At 40.6% G+C, this 17,279-nt stretch overlaps 1 protein-coding gene across 5 annotated transcripts in view; it reads left to right on the forward strand.

Annotated features, from left to right (window-relative positions):
• Positions 1-17,279, forward strand: part of FMO5 (flavin containing dimethylaniline monoxygenase 5) — a 41,571-nt gene that overhangs the window by 4,872 nt on the left and 19,420 nt on the right. The window contains exons 1-3 of one of the 5 annotated variants that reach the window (XR_012089964.1): positions 5,530-5,957; positions 6,168-6,343; positions 15,299-15,487. Coding sequence is in view for 4 of the 5 variants with exons in the window: in XM_008019339.3 (XP_008017530.2) it covers positions 6,209-6,343; positions 15,299-15,487 (324 nt within the window). In the remaining variant the exon portion in view is untranslated. Of the gene's footprint in view, positions 1-5,529; positions 5,958-6,167; positions 6,344-15,298; positions 15,488-17,279 lie in introns of those variants that run through there. The other 4 variants (XM_008019337.3, XM_008019338.3, XM_073008434.1 and 1 more) reach the window with 4 other exon arrangements.

The following is a 17,279-nucleotide window of genomic DNA, read 5'->3' on the forward strand; positions in this document are numbered from 1 at the left end:
CTCTCTGCTGAGAGCTGAGGAGTTGATGATGACCTACCAGCTGAGGAAAGCAGCTGCTTACTCCAGGGTCTCCTCTCTGTGAGAGCTGAGTAGACGCTGGGACTACCAGCTGCAGAGAGGAGCTATCCACTCCAGGGTCTCGTCTTTGCTGAGAACTGAACACTCAATGGGATAACCTCCATGTGGAGAGGAGCTACCCAATGTGGGTCTCCTCTGAGCTGTTCTGTTGAAGGGGTGGCCTGCCCCTCCACACCTGTGGGTGTTTCTCGTTAGATGGAATGAGAGACTTAAGAAAAGAAATGAGACATAGAGACAAAGTATAGAGAAAGAGAAAGTGGGCCCAGGGGACCGGCGCTCAGCTTACAGAGGACCCACGCCAGCCCGGCCAGGTCTCTGAGTTCCCTTAGTATTTATTGATAATTATCTTTACCATCTTAAAGATAAGGGAGTGGCAGGACAATAGGATCATTGTAGGGAGGAAATCAGCAGTAAGACATATGAACAAAAACCTCTGTGACATGAATAAGTTTAAAGGAAAATGCTGTGCCTTGAGATGCATATGCAAACATCTCCATAAACCTTTTAGCAGCATTGTTTCAGCCTATCACATGGGGAGAAACTTTGGACAATACCTAGCTTTCCTAGGCAGAGGTCCCTGCGACCTTTGGCCCTGTACTCCCTGGGTAGTTGAAATTAAGAGAATGGTGATGACTTTTAACCAGCAAGCTGCCTTCAGGCACTTGTTTAACAAAGACACATCCTGCACAGCCCAAAATCCATTAAACCTTGATCACCACAGCACATGTCTCTTGCAAGGACAAGGTTGGGGGTAGGGTCACAGATTAACAGCATCTCAAATACAGAACAAAATGGAGTCTCTTATGTCTACTTCTTTCTATATAGACACAGTAACAGGCTGATCTTTCTTTCTTTTCCCCACATCTGTCACTCAATAAAGTTCTTCTTCACCTTGCTCACCCTCCACTTGTCCACTTACGTCATTCTACCTGGACGCAGGACAAGAACTCAGGACCCGAAAAGAGTTGTAACACAAACAGGGATGAAACATGCCCATTGTTTGCCACCTTGTGGGCAACAAGAAGGATAGAAGAGAGAAGGAGAGAGGAGCTGCAGCCCTTCGGGAAGCCCAGACCTAGGAGCTCACCAAGCCAGGGCTGTGACACCCTCTTTGGGGTTCTGTAGCTCCTGGCATCTCCAAGCTTCCAGGTACCACTGCATCCCCCAGTGCCAACCATGAAAGCTGCTTGTGGTACGTCTGGTCCAGCTGCAGCCTCATAGGGAGTCAGTGCCCATACTGGCACCTGGAGCTGCCCACCTTACCACACCTGGCATGCCTCGCTGTGCACAGTAGCTGGACCCCATGTTTGCTCACATACCCCTCTCTGCTCTGCATCTGGCTGGCCCTTGGCAGGCATGGGATCCAGGCTGGTAGCACAAGCCAAGTACAGCCTGCCAGGCTGAATGGACCGAACAAGCCCAACAGGCTCGAGCAAAATTTGTGCCCCAATGGCCACAGAGGTTTCTGTCTGACAAGGCAACACCCCAAGAATCCCGGGACAATATTTCCATGTAGGGGACAGGTTGTCTCCATAATATAACCATATCAAGCCAAAATGTTTCTCATGATTCAGCCTACTCTAAAATATTTTTAGGCAATGTAAAATTATGACCCTAAGAACTCTCTATGACCTTCTTCCTCCTCTGATTGACAAGAATCCAAAGCTATTTTTTTTTTGCCCTAATCCTACAAAGCCTGGGTTTTAGGTTTGAAAAATGAGCATACCTGTTCTGGGTTCTGTTGCACATGTATCTATCCCTGAGGCATAGTTATAACTTTGATGCAAGGAAGTTCCCCCACCTCTATCCCCTCAAACTGCTCAAAAATGGCATGTATAATTAGTCTTCCTATTTAGAGGGTTTTAACAATCAGAGTGCTTCTGAAAGGTCCATAATGCATAGTAAATTATAAGGATAATAGTAGCTATCCTATAATGCTGTTGTAAAAATTAAATGCAACTTTTTTTCACAAGAAACTAAATACAAATTTGAAAGTCCAAGGTATTATGAAGGATCAAAAACCTTTACTTGGGAATGAGCCTGGGGGTCACTCAAATATCCGCATCTCATCAGTGGAGACTTAAGAAATTGGAAGTTATCCCTCATTATTGAGGTTCCATGGTAATCTCATTTGCTTGGGGTGTCTACAGGCATAGTGTTTTCCCCATATGTGTGGCCCACAGATATGGGTCATATCATAAAGGTAAACAGAAACACACATGCACACACACACTGTGGGATATCTACTCCATGGTAGGCTCTAACCAGCTTTGATAGATTGTATTACTGTTCCTAACTATCCACTTTCTCTCCATAAGATGGTTATACATTTATGCCCTTAGTCATATGAGTTGCAGTGCTTCCTACTAGGAAGAACCCCTGTGATTTGTCTTGGCCAATGGAATATGAGTGAACGTGATTTACCCTAGCATATTAGTTGAAGCTTTAAATGTGCTTGCCCAGATTGTTCCTGCCCTCTGCCCTGGAAACTATACAAATGAAATAAGGGCCATGCTGGTTAAAATCTTTCCTAATTTTTTCATGTCAGTATAAATTCATCTCATTAAATATAATATGTAATATAGTCCTTCCCCATCTTGATGAACACTTATGAAGTCATTTTAAATTTTTCACTATTATTCCATAAATATAGACAATTGTTATTTGTCAATTCAAACTAAATTAGTGAAAACATTTTTAAGTTAGAAAATAAAATAATTTTTTACAATTAATGCCAACTAATACTTGAACTCCAATATGTGCCAGGCCATGTGTGGGCACTTTACATGTATTATCTTATAACATCCATAGTTTCTGCAGCTTAGGACACGGGTATCTTTGGGGACCATGTTTTCAGCCTACTGTGATGTCTGTGATTTATCTCCTCATCCTTTTCAGATATGCACTTTCCCTTCCTCCTCTCTGAGTAACAAAGTACCTAGCACATAGCAGGCATAGAATGGATGATGTTGGGGAGATCAAACCCAACACCCGGTCGTGGGGGCGACGAAGTCTGGCAGAGTCAAAGGACTGAGAAAAGACAGTTTGAGAAGTAAAGTGAGACCAGGGGACCATTGCGATTGTGGAGGCTGCGAAGGCCGCGAGCTCTGGGAGCCCAATATTTATTGGTAATCCAACAGAGAAACAGGTGGTGAGAATGTGGGGGGTCAAAAGGGCAGGCTCATGATCTACAGCTGTGACGGTTTAGCATTTATATGGAACATATTCTGCTATTTGAGATAATGGGAATACAATCAATCTAGGAGCTTGGAGGGCTAGAAGCAAGGAGCCAGCAAGTCTACACACATTGCAGAGGACATTATGTCAGACATGCAAGCCCTGCCTCGGCTTTCTTCCCAACACTCAGCTTTTTCCCAACAGATGCTGTGCTAGAAATGACTCTTGCACTAGTCAGGATTGACTTATTAAGGGTTTACTGCTGAACAAATAGCTCTCCACATTTTAACTCAGCAAAAGTATGTTTCTCACTCATGTCACAGTCCAATGCTTGTCAGGCACCTTTCCTTGGCAACTGTCCCTCAAAGAAGCTTCAAGCCTATTCTATCTTACAAAGATGACATTTAAAAGTGGCCTCCATGGAGCTTGCAATGAGCCAAGATCACACCACTGCACTCCAGCCTGGGCGACAGAGTGAGACTCCATCTCAAAGAAAAAAAAAAAAAAAAAAAAAAAGGGGCCTCCAAAAGAGACTTTGCTGAATGAATATAGGCAAAATGCAAATGTAATAGAATTGGAAAACAGGATAGCATCTGAGTAGAAGTGAGACTGTATTGTTCGAAAGCTCTTCCTGGGATGGGCCTTTGCAGAAACTCTGCAAACCGAGTTCCACATGCAAGTGCATCCATACCCATACACTCCTTCAAAAGCCTCATGCGTTATCTTGGAATTAGTCATTGTTATTTCTCACTCATAATATTGCTCTTTTGTAATAGCATGAGTAATTGAGTTGAGTCTGTATGTTAATTTGGGTGTATCAAGTTATTGGTCAATGAAGAAATTGACTCACTTGCAAATTGTCAGCTAGCTGAGAGAGAAAATTTGAGTCAAGGTTTAAAACATTGTATAAGTAATTTTTAAAACAACACAAAACATATTTGCTACATTCGAAAGCAATTGATTATAAGACACAATTGAAGTAGGGGGACATTAAAATAAAATTACATTGTTTACTAGAGTTTAAAAGAAATTCTTGCATTATTTGTAAAACTGATTCAGTAGGAAGAAATTAATACTCAGTTTATAAAAGTATTCATGTTTTCCTTTAGGCATTTCTTCTAGTGCATTCAAAATTATCCAATTTACAAATAATTCATTTTAAGTTAACATCCAGCATATAAAATGGTTGTGTTGAAACACTGTCTTCAGAATTTTACTTTTAAAAGATACTATTTTAGTATAAATTCACATTTATAGCTGAACACTTTTGTGAAAGATACTAGTCTTTAAAATATTTTACAGGCTGGCCTTGTTGGTCATGCCTGTTATCCTAGCACTTTGGGAGGCCAAGGCAGGTGGATCACTTGACCCCAGGAGTTCAAGACCAGCTTGAGCAACATAGTGAAACCTCATTTCTACAAAAAATACAAAAATTACCAGATGTGGTGGCACACAGCTGCAGTCCCTACTCAGGAGGCTGAGGTGGGAGGATTGCTTGAACCCAGGAGATAGAGGCTGCAGTGAGCCATGATTTCACCATGCACTCCAGCCCAAGTGCCAGAGTGAGAGCCTGTTTCAAAAAAAAAAAAAAAAGTTTGACAGTTCCAAAACATATTCATGTTAATTAGAGTCCGCTAAGTTGCTATAAATACAACAAAAAATTCAGTGGCACAAACAAAGTATCAGTTGCCTCATGTAAAAGTCCAAGATTAGCAGGTGCAGATTAGAAGAGCAAAACTGACTCAGGGAGTGGTAGAAGGTGAGCAAGGATCCAAGGCATGAGTCACAATCCATGCCTCTTACAACCCCTCACATCTGTCAAATAGAACCCTTGGCGGGATGGGCCCTTGTTCTAGCCCAGTGCCTGAAATCTTGTTTCTATTATATTGGTGGTTCTACATGATTTTATATTTGAAAAGTTACATTTTAGAAGTGGATATTTTGTATTTTTGGTTACTCATATAACTGTAGGAAAGCACTATTAAAAATACCTTTATTTCATTAAAATTATCTGCTTATGTTTTGGTCTCCTCCACCAAACTGTAAGCGCCTCTGAGTAGGAAACAATACATTCCTCACTATATTCCAGCACTCAGCTCAGTGCACGGGGATTTAAAAGTAAATTTCTACCAGAAGTATAAATTCTTAGATCCAGATTGTGAGGAGGGGAGGAGAGAGGTATAGGCGAGGCGGGGGCGGAAGCGGGGGCAGGGTCATCTGTTTGAACAGATCATCTGAAGGGTAGGTGTTCACTTAAGCATTTGGAGCAGAACTTGCTTTGGGGTTGTTGACAGTTTTCTTTTCACTAGGAAGTGTTTGTCAGTTTAAGGCAAAAACCAGGAAGTTAAAAGTGGATGCAGAGGCGAGCACAGATGGGACTAGGGGGCACTCTGTTTTCAGAGAAAGTAGTTGAGAGTCCTGGCAACAGCAGCTGAAATATAAAGAAGTTGTAGGATTAACTTTTTCGCCCAAAGCAGCTTCAGCCCACGTTTCATTCCCATCAAGGGAGGGAGAATGGGTGCCGCTGAGTGGGCGGGGGAGTAGTCTCTGAAAGGAGGTGGAGCGCTACAGCCCCTCCCCGTTGGCTCTCGCTGTTTGTATACTGTTGGTTTGTACTGATTTGACAACAGCCGGCTGTTGAGTCGCCTCCTGATCGCAGCTGAAGGGTCTGTGGAGGGCTTCGGGAAAGGCGGTGAGATCCGGTACAGCAGCAGAGCACTCCCGGCTCTGGGTCTCGCAGGCGCAGGGCTCCTCCTTGCCAGCAGAGCGATTTCCTCTAGTGAAGAGGACCGTCGAATCTGTCCTCCTCAAGGCAGCTCTTGTACAGAATTTATTCGAATGCCATGGCCAAGGTCTTCCTTGAAAAATGTTGACCGATGTGTGCTTTTTGTCTTTTGTCATCCTTTCTTTAGGATAGGCGACATTGACCCACAGGTGAAGATCTCTGGAGAGCATGACTAAGAAAAGAATTGCTGTGATTGGGGGAGGAGTGAGCGGGCTCTCTTCCATCAAGTGCTGCGTAGAAGAAGGCCTGGAACCTGTCTGCTTTGAAAGGACTGATGACATCGGAGGGCTCTGGAGGTTCCAGGTACATACATCTCCTAGTCCCTTAATACTTGAAACCCTCCCTGCAACTAGGTGCATACTACAGTTTATCTTAACAGTGTCAGGTGGCCGGCGCGCTCACGCCTGTAATCCTAGCACTTTGGGAGGCCGAGTCGGGCGGATCACGAGGTCAGGAGATCGAGACCATCCTGGCTAACACGTGAAACCCCATCTCTACTAAAAATACAAAAAAATTAGCCGGGCGTAGTGGAGGGCGTCTGTAGTCTCAGCTACTCGAGAGGCTGAGGCAAGAGAATGGGGTGAACCCGGGAGGCGGAGCTTGCAGTGAGCTGAGATTGCACTTCAGCCTGGGTGACAGAGCGAGACTCCGTCTCAAGAAAAAAAATAATAAAAAATAAAAAAGATAGTTAAACTTATTATATTCCAAAGAATACCAGCCACCTTTATTGATCTCCAAACTGACATGCATTGGGTTTGCTGGGTTTGCTTTTATTTTTTTCATTTTTTGAAGGATAATTTTTATCCTTTTTATTTACAGAAAATTCAGCAGTGTACATTTAACTCAGTTTAGTGGCAACTTCTTTCACCTTTCCCTTTTCCAGCTTGGTGATTCAAGCGACAGATTTAGGACCCGGGACATTGCCTCCCCAGTGGCAGCGAATCTCATCGTATCTGTCGATGTAATTGGTTCTGAAAACTGCCACCAACTTAGCCACATCTCCTTTGTCTTCCTAGTGAACCTGTGTGAAGGCAACATCGTGCAGGTCTTCCCGTGGACTAGACATCACAATCTTAACTTCCCCTTGATAATGCAGTAAGGGACCCCCATTTTGGGACACAGGGCAGGTAGGAAGACAACCAGCTCGATGGGATCCGCATCGTGTGCCATCACCACCAGCTGAGTCTTCTTGTTCTCCACCAAGGTGGTGATTGTGTTAACCCCTGCTGGAGAGACGGGTGGTGTCTCGGTGGGATATCCCCTTTGCCAGCAGCTTTCTTCACAGTCCAGGACAGCAGTCTCTGCTGCTTCTCTCGTTTTGTCTCTGGTCTGTGCTTGTGGGCCTGCATAAGCAGTCAGTAGCTGTTTGGCAGTGCAAGACCTGGGTGAACTGGTTAATGGTGGGCAGTGCTTTCAGCAGCTTATAGAAGGATAGCTCTTTGCTGCTGCAACCTGATACAGGGGGGCCATTTGACAAACAGGGTGAGGTCCCTTTGGGGCTGGATGTCCTGTCCAATGCCAAAATTCTTAGGCTTTTTCTCAAACAGAGGATCCGCAACATTTTTGGCTTCCTGCTTCACGATAGCAGGGGTGGGGGCCGCCTTCTTTCCCTTAGCCTTCTTTCCTATTGGCATCTTGGGTGGCTAGAGGAGAACAGGTTTGCTTTTAAGCTAGCTTTCTGAACAGTGAATAGTATTGAGGTGGCCTAGATAAGTTTTACATTTCATATTTCATAAAAACTAACACAGTGTTGGCCAGCTACATAAAAGTGGCTTTATAGCATTTCTTAGTTGAACAGAACTACAATCCTCTTGCACCCTGACTCTGTTTTGGGGACTAATTTTATGTGACAATGGTCCTTATTCAGATCTGGAGTGGATCCCCTTGGCTGACCTGCATACCTATATCATCATCAGTCTTGGACATGGGCAAAACGCCCGTTGTTTTTAGTAAACAGCAGAAAATTCTGCTCTTAAAATCTGGCCACGATATGGTATGGAGGTTAAGAACGCAGTCTTAGGCTCAAATGTTATTTCTGTCACCTACTAGCAGTGTGACCTTGGGCACATCATTAAGCCTCTGTGTACCTCTGTTTCTTCATCTTTAAGAAGTGGATAATGATAGTATCCACTTTATAGAGTTATTGTCAGGAGTAAATGAATGGATCATTATGCCAAACACAACAGCGCCAGGAACATAGTGCTACATGTTGGTTATTATTCAGTAGGCCTAGGATGGGACTCACACATGTGATGTCTTTACTAAGCAGGTTTGGCAGTTACTGAAAAGGCATGAAATCAGTTAAGGATGAGAGGAGGTTGGGAGAGCATCCATCACCCTGTCTGATTATCAAGTTCCTGGTTTTTATCTCCAATGTGGTTTAAAATTATTATCTGCTAAAGACTTAATGTGGAGGTTTTTCTTCTGATTATCCACTTGGCAAAATTTTAACACTTTACAAACTGCTTCCTTGAAAATAAATAAGCTGTGTTTCATCATAATGCTCTGACCTCTGTTACGACAGACCACCCCTGTGTTTCACCATTATATTTCTAGAACCAAGCATGTGTGCTACTATCTCCATGTTTTAAAGCTCCCCAGATGATTCCAATGTGCAGACAAGGTTAAGAATAACAGTTCAAAGAGAGTTTCTATTCCATGGGATTTTGAGAAACTGACAGGAACAGTAGCCCCAAACCGTCCTCATTCCTCCCATTTAAATTTTTCTTCTTTCTTCTGTCCTTATTACTTCTTCCAATCCCATCAGTTCCAATTACCCCAACTTCCATCCCCCGCTCTCCCTCTCTCCTTTCTTTCTTTTTTTTTTTTTTCTTTTTTAGACAGAGTCTCACTCTGTTACCCAGGCTAGATGGAGTACAGTGGCATCATCTCAGTTCACTGCAACCTCTGCCTCCTGGGTTCAAGCGATTCTCATGCCTCAGCCTCTCAAGTAGCTGGAATTATATACATACTACCACGCCTTGCTAATTCTTGTATTTTTAGTAAAGACGGGGTTTCATCATGTTGGCCAGGCTATTCTCGAACTCCTGACCTCAAGTGATCCGCTCACCTCGGCCTCCCAAAGTGTGGGGATTACAGGCATGAGCCACCGTGCCTGGCCTCTCTTTTCTTACACAGACTTCCTGATCAAATAAATGTGTAAGCCTTGTGCCTAGGAAGGAAATATAATCAGTGTATAGAATTTGTAGAGGGAAGATTTATTCATCAATGGTAGAAAATTGTAAAATCCAGGAGCAGAAGCTCCTTTTTCTTCTACTCACTAACCCAGTACTGCTCTATGCTCACTCTTTTGTAAAGCAGTGGATTGGCACAGTGATAAAACTTACCTAAGGTCCAGTTGGGTGGTTCGAAGGACTTGAAGGATTTTGTTGACACAGGATAACACTTTGTTGTGGTTAGTGATTTGAAAAAAGAGTTGAAATATAGGAGTACCTCAAAGAGGTGAGATCTATCATTCATTTCACTCACTGATCCCAACAGACCTGCTGTGGAAAGCATGGCTCTGCTCTTTCTAAACTTTGAACTTTTGGAATACAGGTACAGACTTGCATTTATCAGTACCTCATAGTCTATTTTATTACAGAGGGACTTTATAAATATCTCTTGAATGAATAAATGAAATAAAATTCAGAAGTTAGGAACATGCCTCCCCTGTTCTCTTTACAAACAAACATCTTAATTCCAAAATGACCCTGCCATTCATTAATTTACCTTAATTTAAAAAAGATATACTTGTGTACAAACATGTTTAAATAAACTTTTAATTTTAGAACAGTTTTAGACTTACAAAATTTATTAGGAAGATAGCACAGAGAATTACAGTACACCTCATGTCCAGTTACCTCATTATTAACATCTTATATTAGTATGATACATTTGTAAATAATTAATGAGCCATATTGATACATTATTATTAACTGAATTCCATAATTTATTCAGATTTACTTAGTTTTTCCTAGTGTCCTTTTTCTGTTCCAGGATCCCACCCAGGATACTGTATTACATTTAATAGTCATATCTCCTTAGGCTCATAGTTTTGATGATTACTTACTGGTCAGATATGTTGTAGAATATCCCTCAGTTGGGATTTATCTGATTTTTTTCTCATGGTTAAACTGCAGTTATGAATTTTGGGGAGGAATATTATAAAGGTGAAGTGCCATTCTCCTAACCTCCCATCAAGGGTACATACTATCAACATTATACCCACTGTTTTTTTTTTTTTTTGAAACTTAAAACTCATTTTATGTTATTGTAAGTAAATTAGCATTCAATATATGCCAAAATATATCTTTGTTGAAGTTTAAGTTTGTTTTACTTTTCTATTTTTTGTTTTCCAACTTTTATTTTAGGTTCAGGAGGTACATATGAAAGTTTGTTACAAGGATAAATTGTATGGGGCTGGGATAACTGCTAGCCATATGCAGAAGACTGACACTAGATCCCTTCCTTTTGCCATATGTGAAAATCAACTCAACATGGATTAAAAAGTTAAATGTAAAACCTCAAACTATAAAAACCCTAGATAATATCACTATTGATGTTAACCTTGATGTCCTGGCTTGAAACAGTGTTTGTCAGTTTTTGCCACTGTAAAGTTACTCCTTGTTTTTCCCTTGCCATACTGTGTTCTTTGGAACAAAGCCACTATACACAGCCCACAACTAAGGACAAAGTCTTCTATTCTAGGCCTTCAGTCTTTCCATATGAACTTTAGAATCCATGTGTTAACTTGGATTCTAAAATAGCTTGCTGGGGTTGATTGGGATTGCATTGTATCTGTAGGTCAAGTTGGAAAGAACTGACATCTTAACAATATTTAATCTTCCAGTCTACGAATTGGAATATCTCTCCATTTATTTAAATCTTAGACTTTCTTCATCTGTGTTTTATATCTGTGTTTTATAATTCATGCTTATAAATCCTATACTTTTTTTATATTTATACCTACGTATGTAATTTCGGGGGCATTATTATAGATGGAGTTTTTAAAATTTCAAATTCCAGTTGTTCATTCTGGTATATAAAAAAGCAAATGGCTGGGCACGGTGGTTCTTGCCTGTAATCCCAGCACTTCGGGATGCCGAGGCAGGTGGATCACGAGGTCAGGAGATAGAGACCAGGCTGGCCAACATAGTGAAACCCCATCTCTACTAAAAATGCAAAAATTAACCAGGCACGGTGTCATGCGCCTGTAGTCCCAGCTACTCAGGAGGCTGAGGCAGGAGAATTGCTTGCATCCAGGGGGCGGGGATTGTGGTGAGCCAAGATTTCGCCACTGCACTCCAGCCTAGGCAATAGAGTGAGACTCTGTCTCAAAAAAAAAAGCAACTAACTTTTGTATGTTAACCATGTATCCTGCAACCCCGCTGTACTCACTTGTTGGCTCTAAGAGTTCTTTTTCTTTCTTTCTCTCTTTCTTTCTTTCTTTTTTTTTTTTAATTCTTTGGGATTTTCTATGTAGACAGTCAGGTCATCTGCAAATAAAAAGTTTTTATTCCTTCCCAATCAGTATATCCTTTACTTTTCTTTCTTGTATTATTGTACTAGCTAAGACTTCTAGTACAATGTTCCATAGGAGTGGTGAGAGAGGACATCCTTACCTTGTTCCCAGTCTTAGGGGAAAAGTGTCTAGTTCCTCACTGTGAAGCATGATGTTAATTATAGGTATTTTACAGATGTTCTTTATCAAATTGAGGAAGTTTCTCTCCATTTCTAGTTTGCTGAGAGTTTTTATCGTGAATGGATGTTGTACAAACAATATTTTAACAAAAATAAAAGAAAAAGAAAGAAATCCTACTGCCTTAATAAATCGACTGGTTTTCTGTGTTTTCACATTTTTTCTATTTAAAATAAATAAAGTATACTCAAAAGAGACATGTCCAACAGGGAGAGATTATACAATTATAATTATATACCCACAGGTAGACATAATATTACATATTTGGTGAATAGAATGTAAATTTAATTTTATAATTAGTTTTTTACTTCAAGTTATATCATAGGCTGTTTTAAACGTTCCTGCACAGACTTCAAAATCATAGTTTTTGGTGTCTCCAAATTCACTTTCCATGATTCATTAACTAATTCATTTCAAAGCATTTATTGCACATCCAGTACACACCAGGTCCACGATAATAGAGATTTAAAGAAGGATATGGCTACTCTCTGGTTTTTCACAGTCATGGAAACAAATGCATGATAATACAGTGTGTTTAAGTTATCTTTATAGAAATATGAACAGAGAGTTTTGGGAGCTGGGAGGATGAATAGGGGAATCTAATTCCCTGGAGAAATTAGAAAAGTTTTCTTGAAGGAAGTGACATTTGATATAACTCTTGAAGGACAGGAAATTTTCCAGGTGAAGAAATAGTAATATGTACAGAGGTTTAAAGTTGTGCAAGAGCTTAGAGTGTTTCAGGAACAATTTAATGACTTAGAAATTTGAGATTAAATAAGGACAACACTGGATGAAGATTAAAAGATAAACCGGGCTAGATTGTGAAATGTGCTAAATTTCAAAATAAGGAATTTTGTTTTCCAGATGGAATCAAGAGAAACTATTAAGCAGTGGAGTAGCAGGATCTACTTCGTATTTATCAGGATACCCATGGAGTGGTGTGGAAGATAAATTCTGCAGGTTGAGACTGGGCGCGGTGGCTCACGCCTGTAATCCCAGCACTTTAGGAGGCTGAGGCAGGTGGATCACGAGGTCAGGAGATAGAGACCAGCCTGGCTAACCTGGTGAAACTCCATCTCTACTAAAAATAAAAAATAAAAATTAGCCTGGTGTAGTGGCACGCGCCTGTAGTCCCGGCTACTGGGAAGGCTGAGGCAGGAAAATCGCTTGAACCCAGGAGGCAGAGGTTGCAGGGAGCTGAGATCGTCCTACTGCACTCCAGCCTGGCAACAGAGCGAGACTCCGTCTCAAAGAAAAACTTAAAAAAATTCTGCATGTTGAGATAATGTCACTTACTAAACCATTCATCTATTTTGGGAACATTTAACATTGTTACTAATTAATTGCTATTTAAGTTATACAAAAATATGTCTTTCTGCATTTGACTTTATATTATTTTTGCAATTTTTCTTAGGACAAAATTTTGGGAGATACATGTGTCTTATTGAACTCTTTTTGAGATAAATGTTGATGTATATTATTAGTTTTGTTATGCATTTTGCGAAACTTATATCTCATTCTGTATATCCCTTTCTCAATACAATTTGATATGCATCCATTAAACATTTATTGAGTGCTATGTATCATTGTGGATGCTGGGGGGAAAACCATGAGTACAATTCAAGGGGCTTACAATCTAGTTGGGGAGATAAGGAATACACTACAAAACATTACAGAGGTCTTTGAATCCTAAGCTCAGAAATAGGAACTTTATTCTACAGGAAATGGGGCAACATCTAAAATTTTAATTAGGGCAGAGATATAGTCCAACCACACCTTAGAGAGAACACTTTGGCTGAAATAGGTAGGATAGGTTAGAAGAAGAGACTTCAAAGGAGACTTGTGACAATGTTATTAGCAGTTAAAGAAGTAAGATTTTGGATTATGGGTCAGAGAAATGGGAATGATCAATTTAGGATTCCTAGATTGAATATGCAATAAAAATGGGAGAAAATCAATCCTAAAGGAGGACAAAGCCAACAAACACTCTCCTTTGTGGCCATTTAATGTTTCATAATGCTCAATATTTCAATATCTGTTCATTTCTAGAATAAAAAGGGAGGAGGAGATCCAAATTGATTAAGGTGATTTTCCATAGTCAAAACAATTTTTGAAAATCTAAAAATTTGAAAACTCCTCATTTGTGAAATCTCTGTGACAGAATAATAGGCTGTGTAGATTGCATCATTGCATTACTTTATGTGATCACCACAACAATGCTATAAGGTAGTTAACAGGAAGTTTTTTTTTTTTTTTTTTTTTTTTTGAGATGGAGTTTTGCTCCTGTTGCCCGGGCTGGAGTGCAATGACGCGATCTCAGCTTACAGCAACCTCCGCCTCCTGGGTTCAAGCAATTCTCCTGCCTCAGCCACCTGAGTAACTGGGATTACAGGCATGTGCCACCACGCCCAGCTAATTTTGTATTTTTAGTAGAGACGGGGTTTCTCCATGTTGGTCAGGCTGGTCTTGAACTCCCGACCTCAGGTGATTCGCCCGCCTCGGCCTCCCAAAGTGCTGGGATTCCAGGCATGAGCCACCACGCCCAGCCTCAATAGGAAGTTTTTGAGGATGCAAAGAAGTTTGTTGTAGGGGAAAGAACACTGAATTGGGGATTAATGTCATCTAATGCAGTGCATCTCAGTTTGCATACACATCTGAATCACGTGAAGATTTTGCTAAGATGCAGGTTCTGATTCAGTAGGTCTGAGGTGGGGCCTGAGAGTCTGCATTTCTAACACCATCTCTCAAGTGAAGCCCCTGCTGCTAGTCTATAAGCCACACTTTGGTAGTAAGGATCTAGAGCAGTGGCTCTCAAATTTCAGTTGTTTTGTTGGGCATTTAGCTTGTCTCATTTTTATATTATGAATAATGCTGGTATTAACATCCTTTAACATAAAGCTTCCTCAGCAATGCTGAATATTTTTTTAAAAGGCTAGGTAAATTGCAAGGAGTTTCATATACATTTTGACACTGCTCTCCTGAAAACATTGGAGATGTTATACTGTTTCCAGTACATGGAAACTGTTACACTCTTTCCTATATATGTTCCCATTTTGCCTCACTGTTATTCATTTAAAAGACTATTATTCAGTGTTAGTAACACTCTCTTCACATGTTTAGAACTTTAGCTGGGATAGAATAGAATAGGTAGAATTTCTGGGGACTGGTCACATATTTTCTGTCCCGTCCCAGACATTCTCTTCATGTGGTGAGGCTGGACTTCCTCATAGTATGGTGGTCTCATGGTAGTTGGATTTCTCATATGGCTGCTAGCTTCTACCAGAGCGAGCTTTCTGAGACCCAGGCAGAATCTGCAAGGCTACTTACGACTTGGTCTTAGAAGTCATTCAGTATCATTTCAACTGTATGCTGTTGGTCAAAAGCAAGTCATAAAGATAACTGAGGTTCAAGGGGAAGGGACTATATAAGGGCACAAATACTGGAAGGTGTGTGTGTGATTGACACTTCTTTCAGAAAACTTTTTCAGATGTTTATTGACTATTTATAGTCATGAAGATGATTCTCAAGCTGCTATGAATATTTTCTATTTATTGCAGGAAAATCCTGAAGAAGGAAGAGCCAGTATTTACAAATCAGTGATCATCAATACTTCTAAAGAGATGATGTGCTTCAGTGACTATCCAATCCCAGATCATTATCCTAACTTCATGCATAACGCCCAGGTCCTGGAGTATTTCAGGATGTATGCCAAAGAATTTGACCTTCTGAAGTATATTCGATTTAAGGTAGAAAATTGTGTGGATATCTTTGTGTTTGATGTTGTTTGCTAAGTAAATGAATAATGTGGTTTCAGTTACCAATGTACTTCTAAAGATTGGCTTGATTTGCACATGTATTTATCCTACCCAGGGAAAAACTCCATTCTTTGTCCTCCTTGCTCCTCATATATTTGGCTGCAGATATAGGAAGCCCCCTGGCAGAGTGTTTTCATCACCTTCATTTCACATTATTTGCACATAACTGCAATCAACAGATGAAGGGAATTGCTTTCCCCAGTACAGAAGGGAACTGATAGGTATGGGAACTTTAAAACTTTCTGGTTCCACAGTCCTTTACTGCTTTGCCCTTTTGTACTTTCTGAAGTACTTTCCAATACATTTGTTTACATAAACATCATAAAACCCAGTGAAGTATAGTTGTTGGATAGTTAACTTTGGTGTAGAGGGAAGAACATGGAATTGCAGAACAAAAACCTGAATTCTGGTGCTTGCCCTACGACTGACTAACTTAGATGTCAGACAAGCAATTTCCTCAATTTCAATTTTTTAAAATTTTCTTGTTCTTAAAACAAGATAACTGTACTAGATCACTTCCGTGGTTCCTTCCTGCTCTAAAGTATTCTAGGACTTTTCTATAATTTCTGATCATGACCATAAAAGAACAGATATTTCTGACAGCTGGCAAAAAGCCCAAAGCTTCTGCCTTCTGATCATCTTGCTAACTCATGCCTTTTTCTGCTTAACAACAATAAGAAAATGAAAACATCTAGTGAACTTCTAAAGTAAGTCATTTACATTCCATTAATGCTTCTCTTCATTTGTTTAAACAATACTTATTGAACAAGTTTGTTATCATACTAAGCATTGAATATGCAAAGACAGAAAAGAAAAATCAGTAACTTTATAGTCTACTTAAGGGGTAACAAATGAAGAAAAATTTTATTATAAATATAATTAATAAAAATAAAGAGTTACGTGGGGACAAATGCTAGAGATCTATACGTTGCAGTTCGGAGGAGAGATGTTGAACCCAACAGGACAGGTTCCAGGGAAGTTTTCTTAAAGGAGATAAAGTTTTCTTAAAGCTGAGTCTTGAAGGGTGAGTAGGAATCTACCAAATAAGGAATAAAAGGGTGATCTAGGCAGAGGCACCAGCCTGTGTAAAAAAGAACATGATAGAGGAACTATAAATAGTGCTGGATGGCCAGGGCATGCAGAGATGGTCTCTCTCTCCCTCTCTCTCTCTTTTTTTTTTTGAGACAGAGTCTTGCTCTGTTGCTCAGGCTGGAGTACAGTGATACAATCTCGGCTCACTGCAACCTCCACCTCCCAAGTTCAAGCAATTCTCCTGCCTCAGCCTCCCAACTAGCTGGGATTACAGGCACGTGCCACCACACCTGGCTAATTTTTGTATTTGTAGTAGAGACGGGGTTTCGCCATGTTGGCCAGGTGAGTTTTGAACTCCTGACCTCAGGTGATTCACCTGGCTCAGCCTCCCAAAGTGCTGGGATTACAGGCGTGAGCCACCGCACCTGGCCAGGGGTGGTGTCTCTCATAGTCCATGAAGACATTATGGTCATAGGCCCTTAGAAGCACATACTGTTTCCTTAACCTAAGTAGGGCAACCCATATTTATTATTTTTATAAAGTTAAAAGTCGTAACACTATCCTGTTTCACAGCCTCTTTCTTTACAGTTCCTTGTAAAATGGGTATTTATGGTAGCTAAAGGGAGATTCACTTCTATAAAATGAGAGCCACTGAGGTGTTTTTCTACCCTGCCAGGAAAAGGAGCCCTAT

The sequence above is a fragment of the Chlorocebus sabaeus genome, chromosome 20 (genome assembly GCF_047675955.1).
Source record: "Chlorocebus sabaeus isolate Y175 chromosome 20, mChlSab1.0.hap1, whole genome shotgun sequence".
Lineage (NCBI taxonomy): Eukaryota > Metazoa > Chordata > Mammalia > Primates > Cercopithecidae > Chlorocebus > Chlorocebus sabaeus.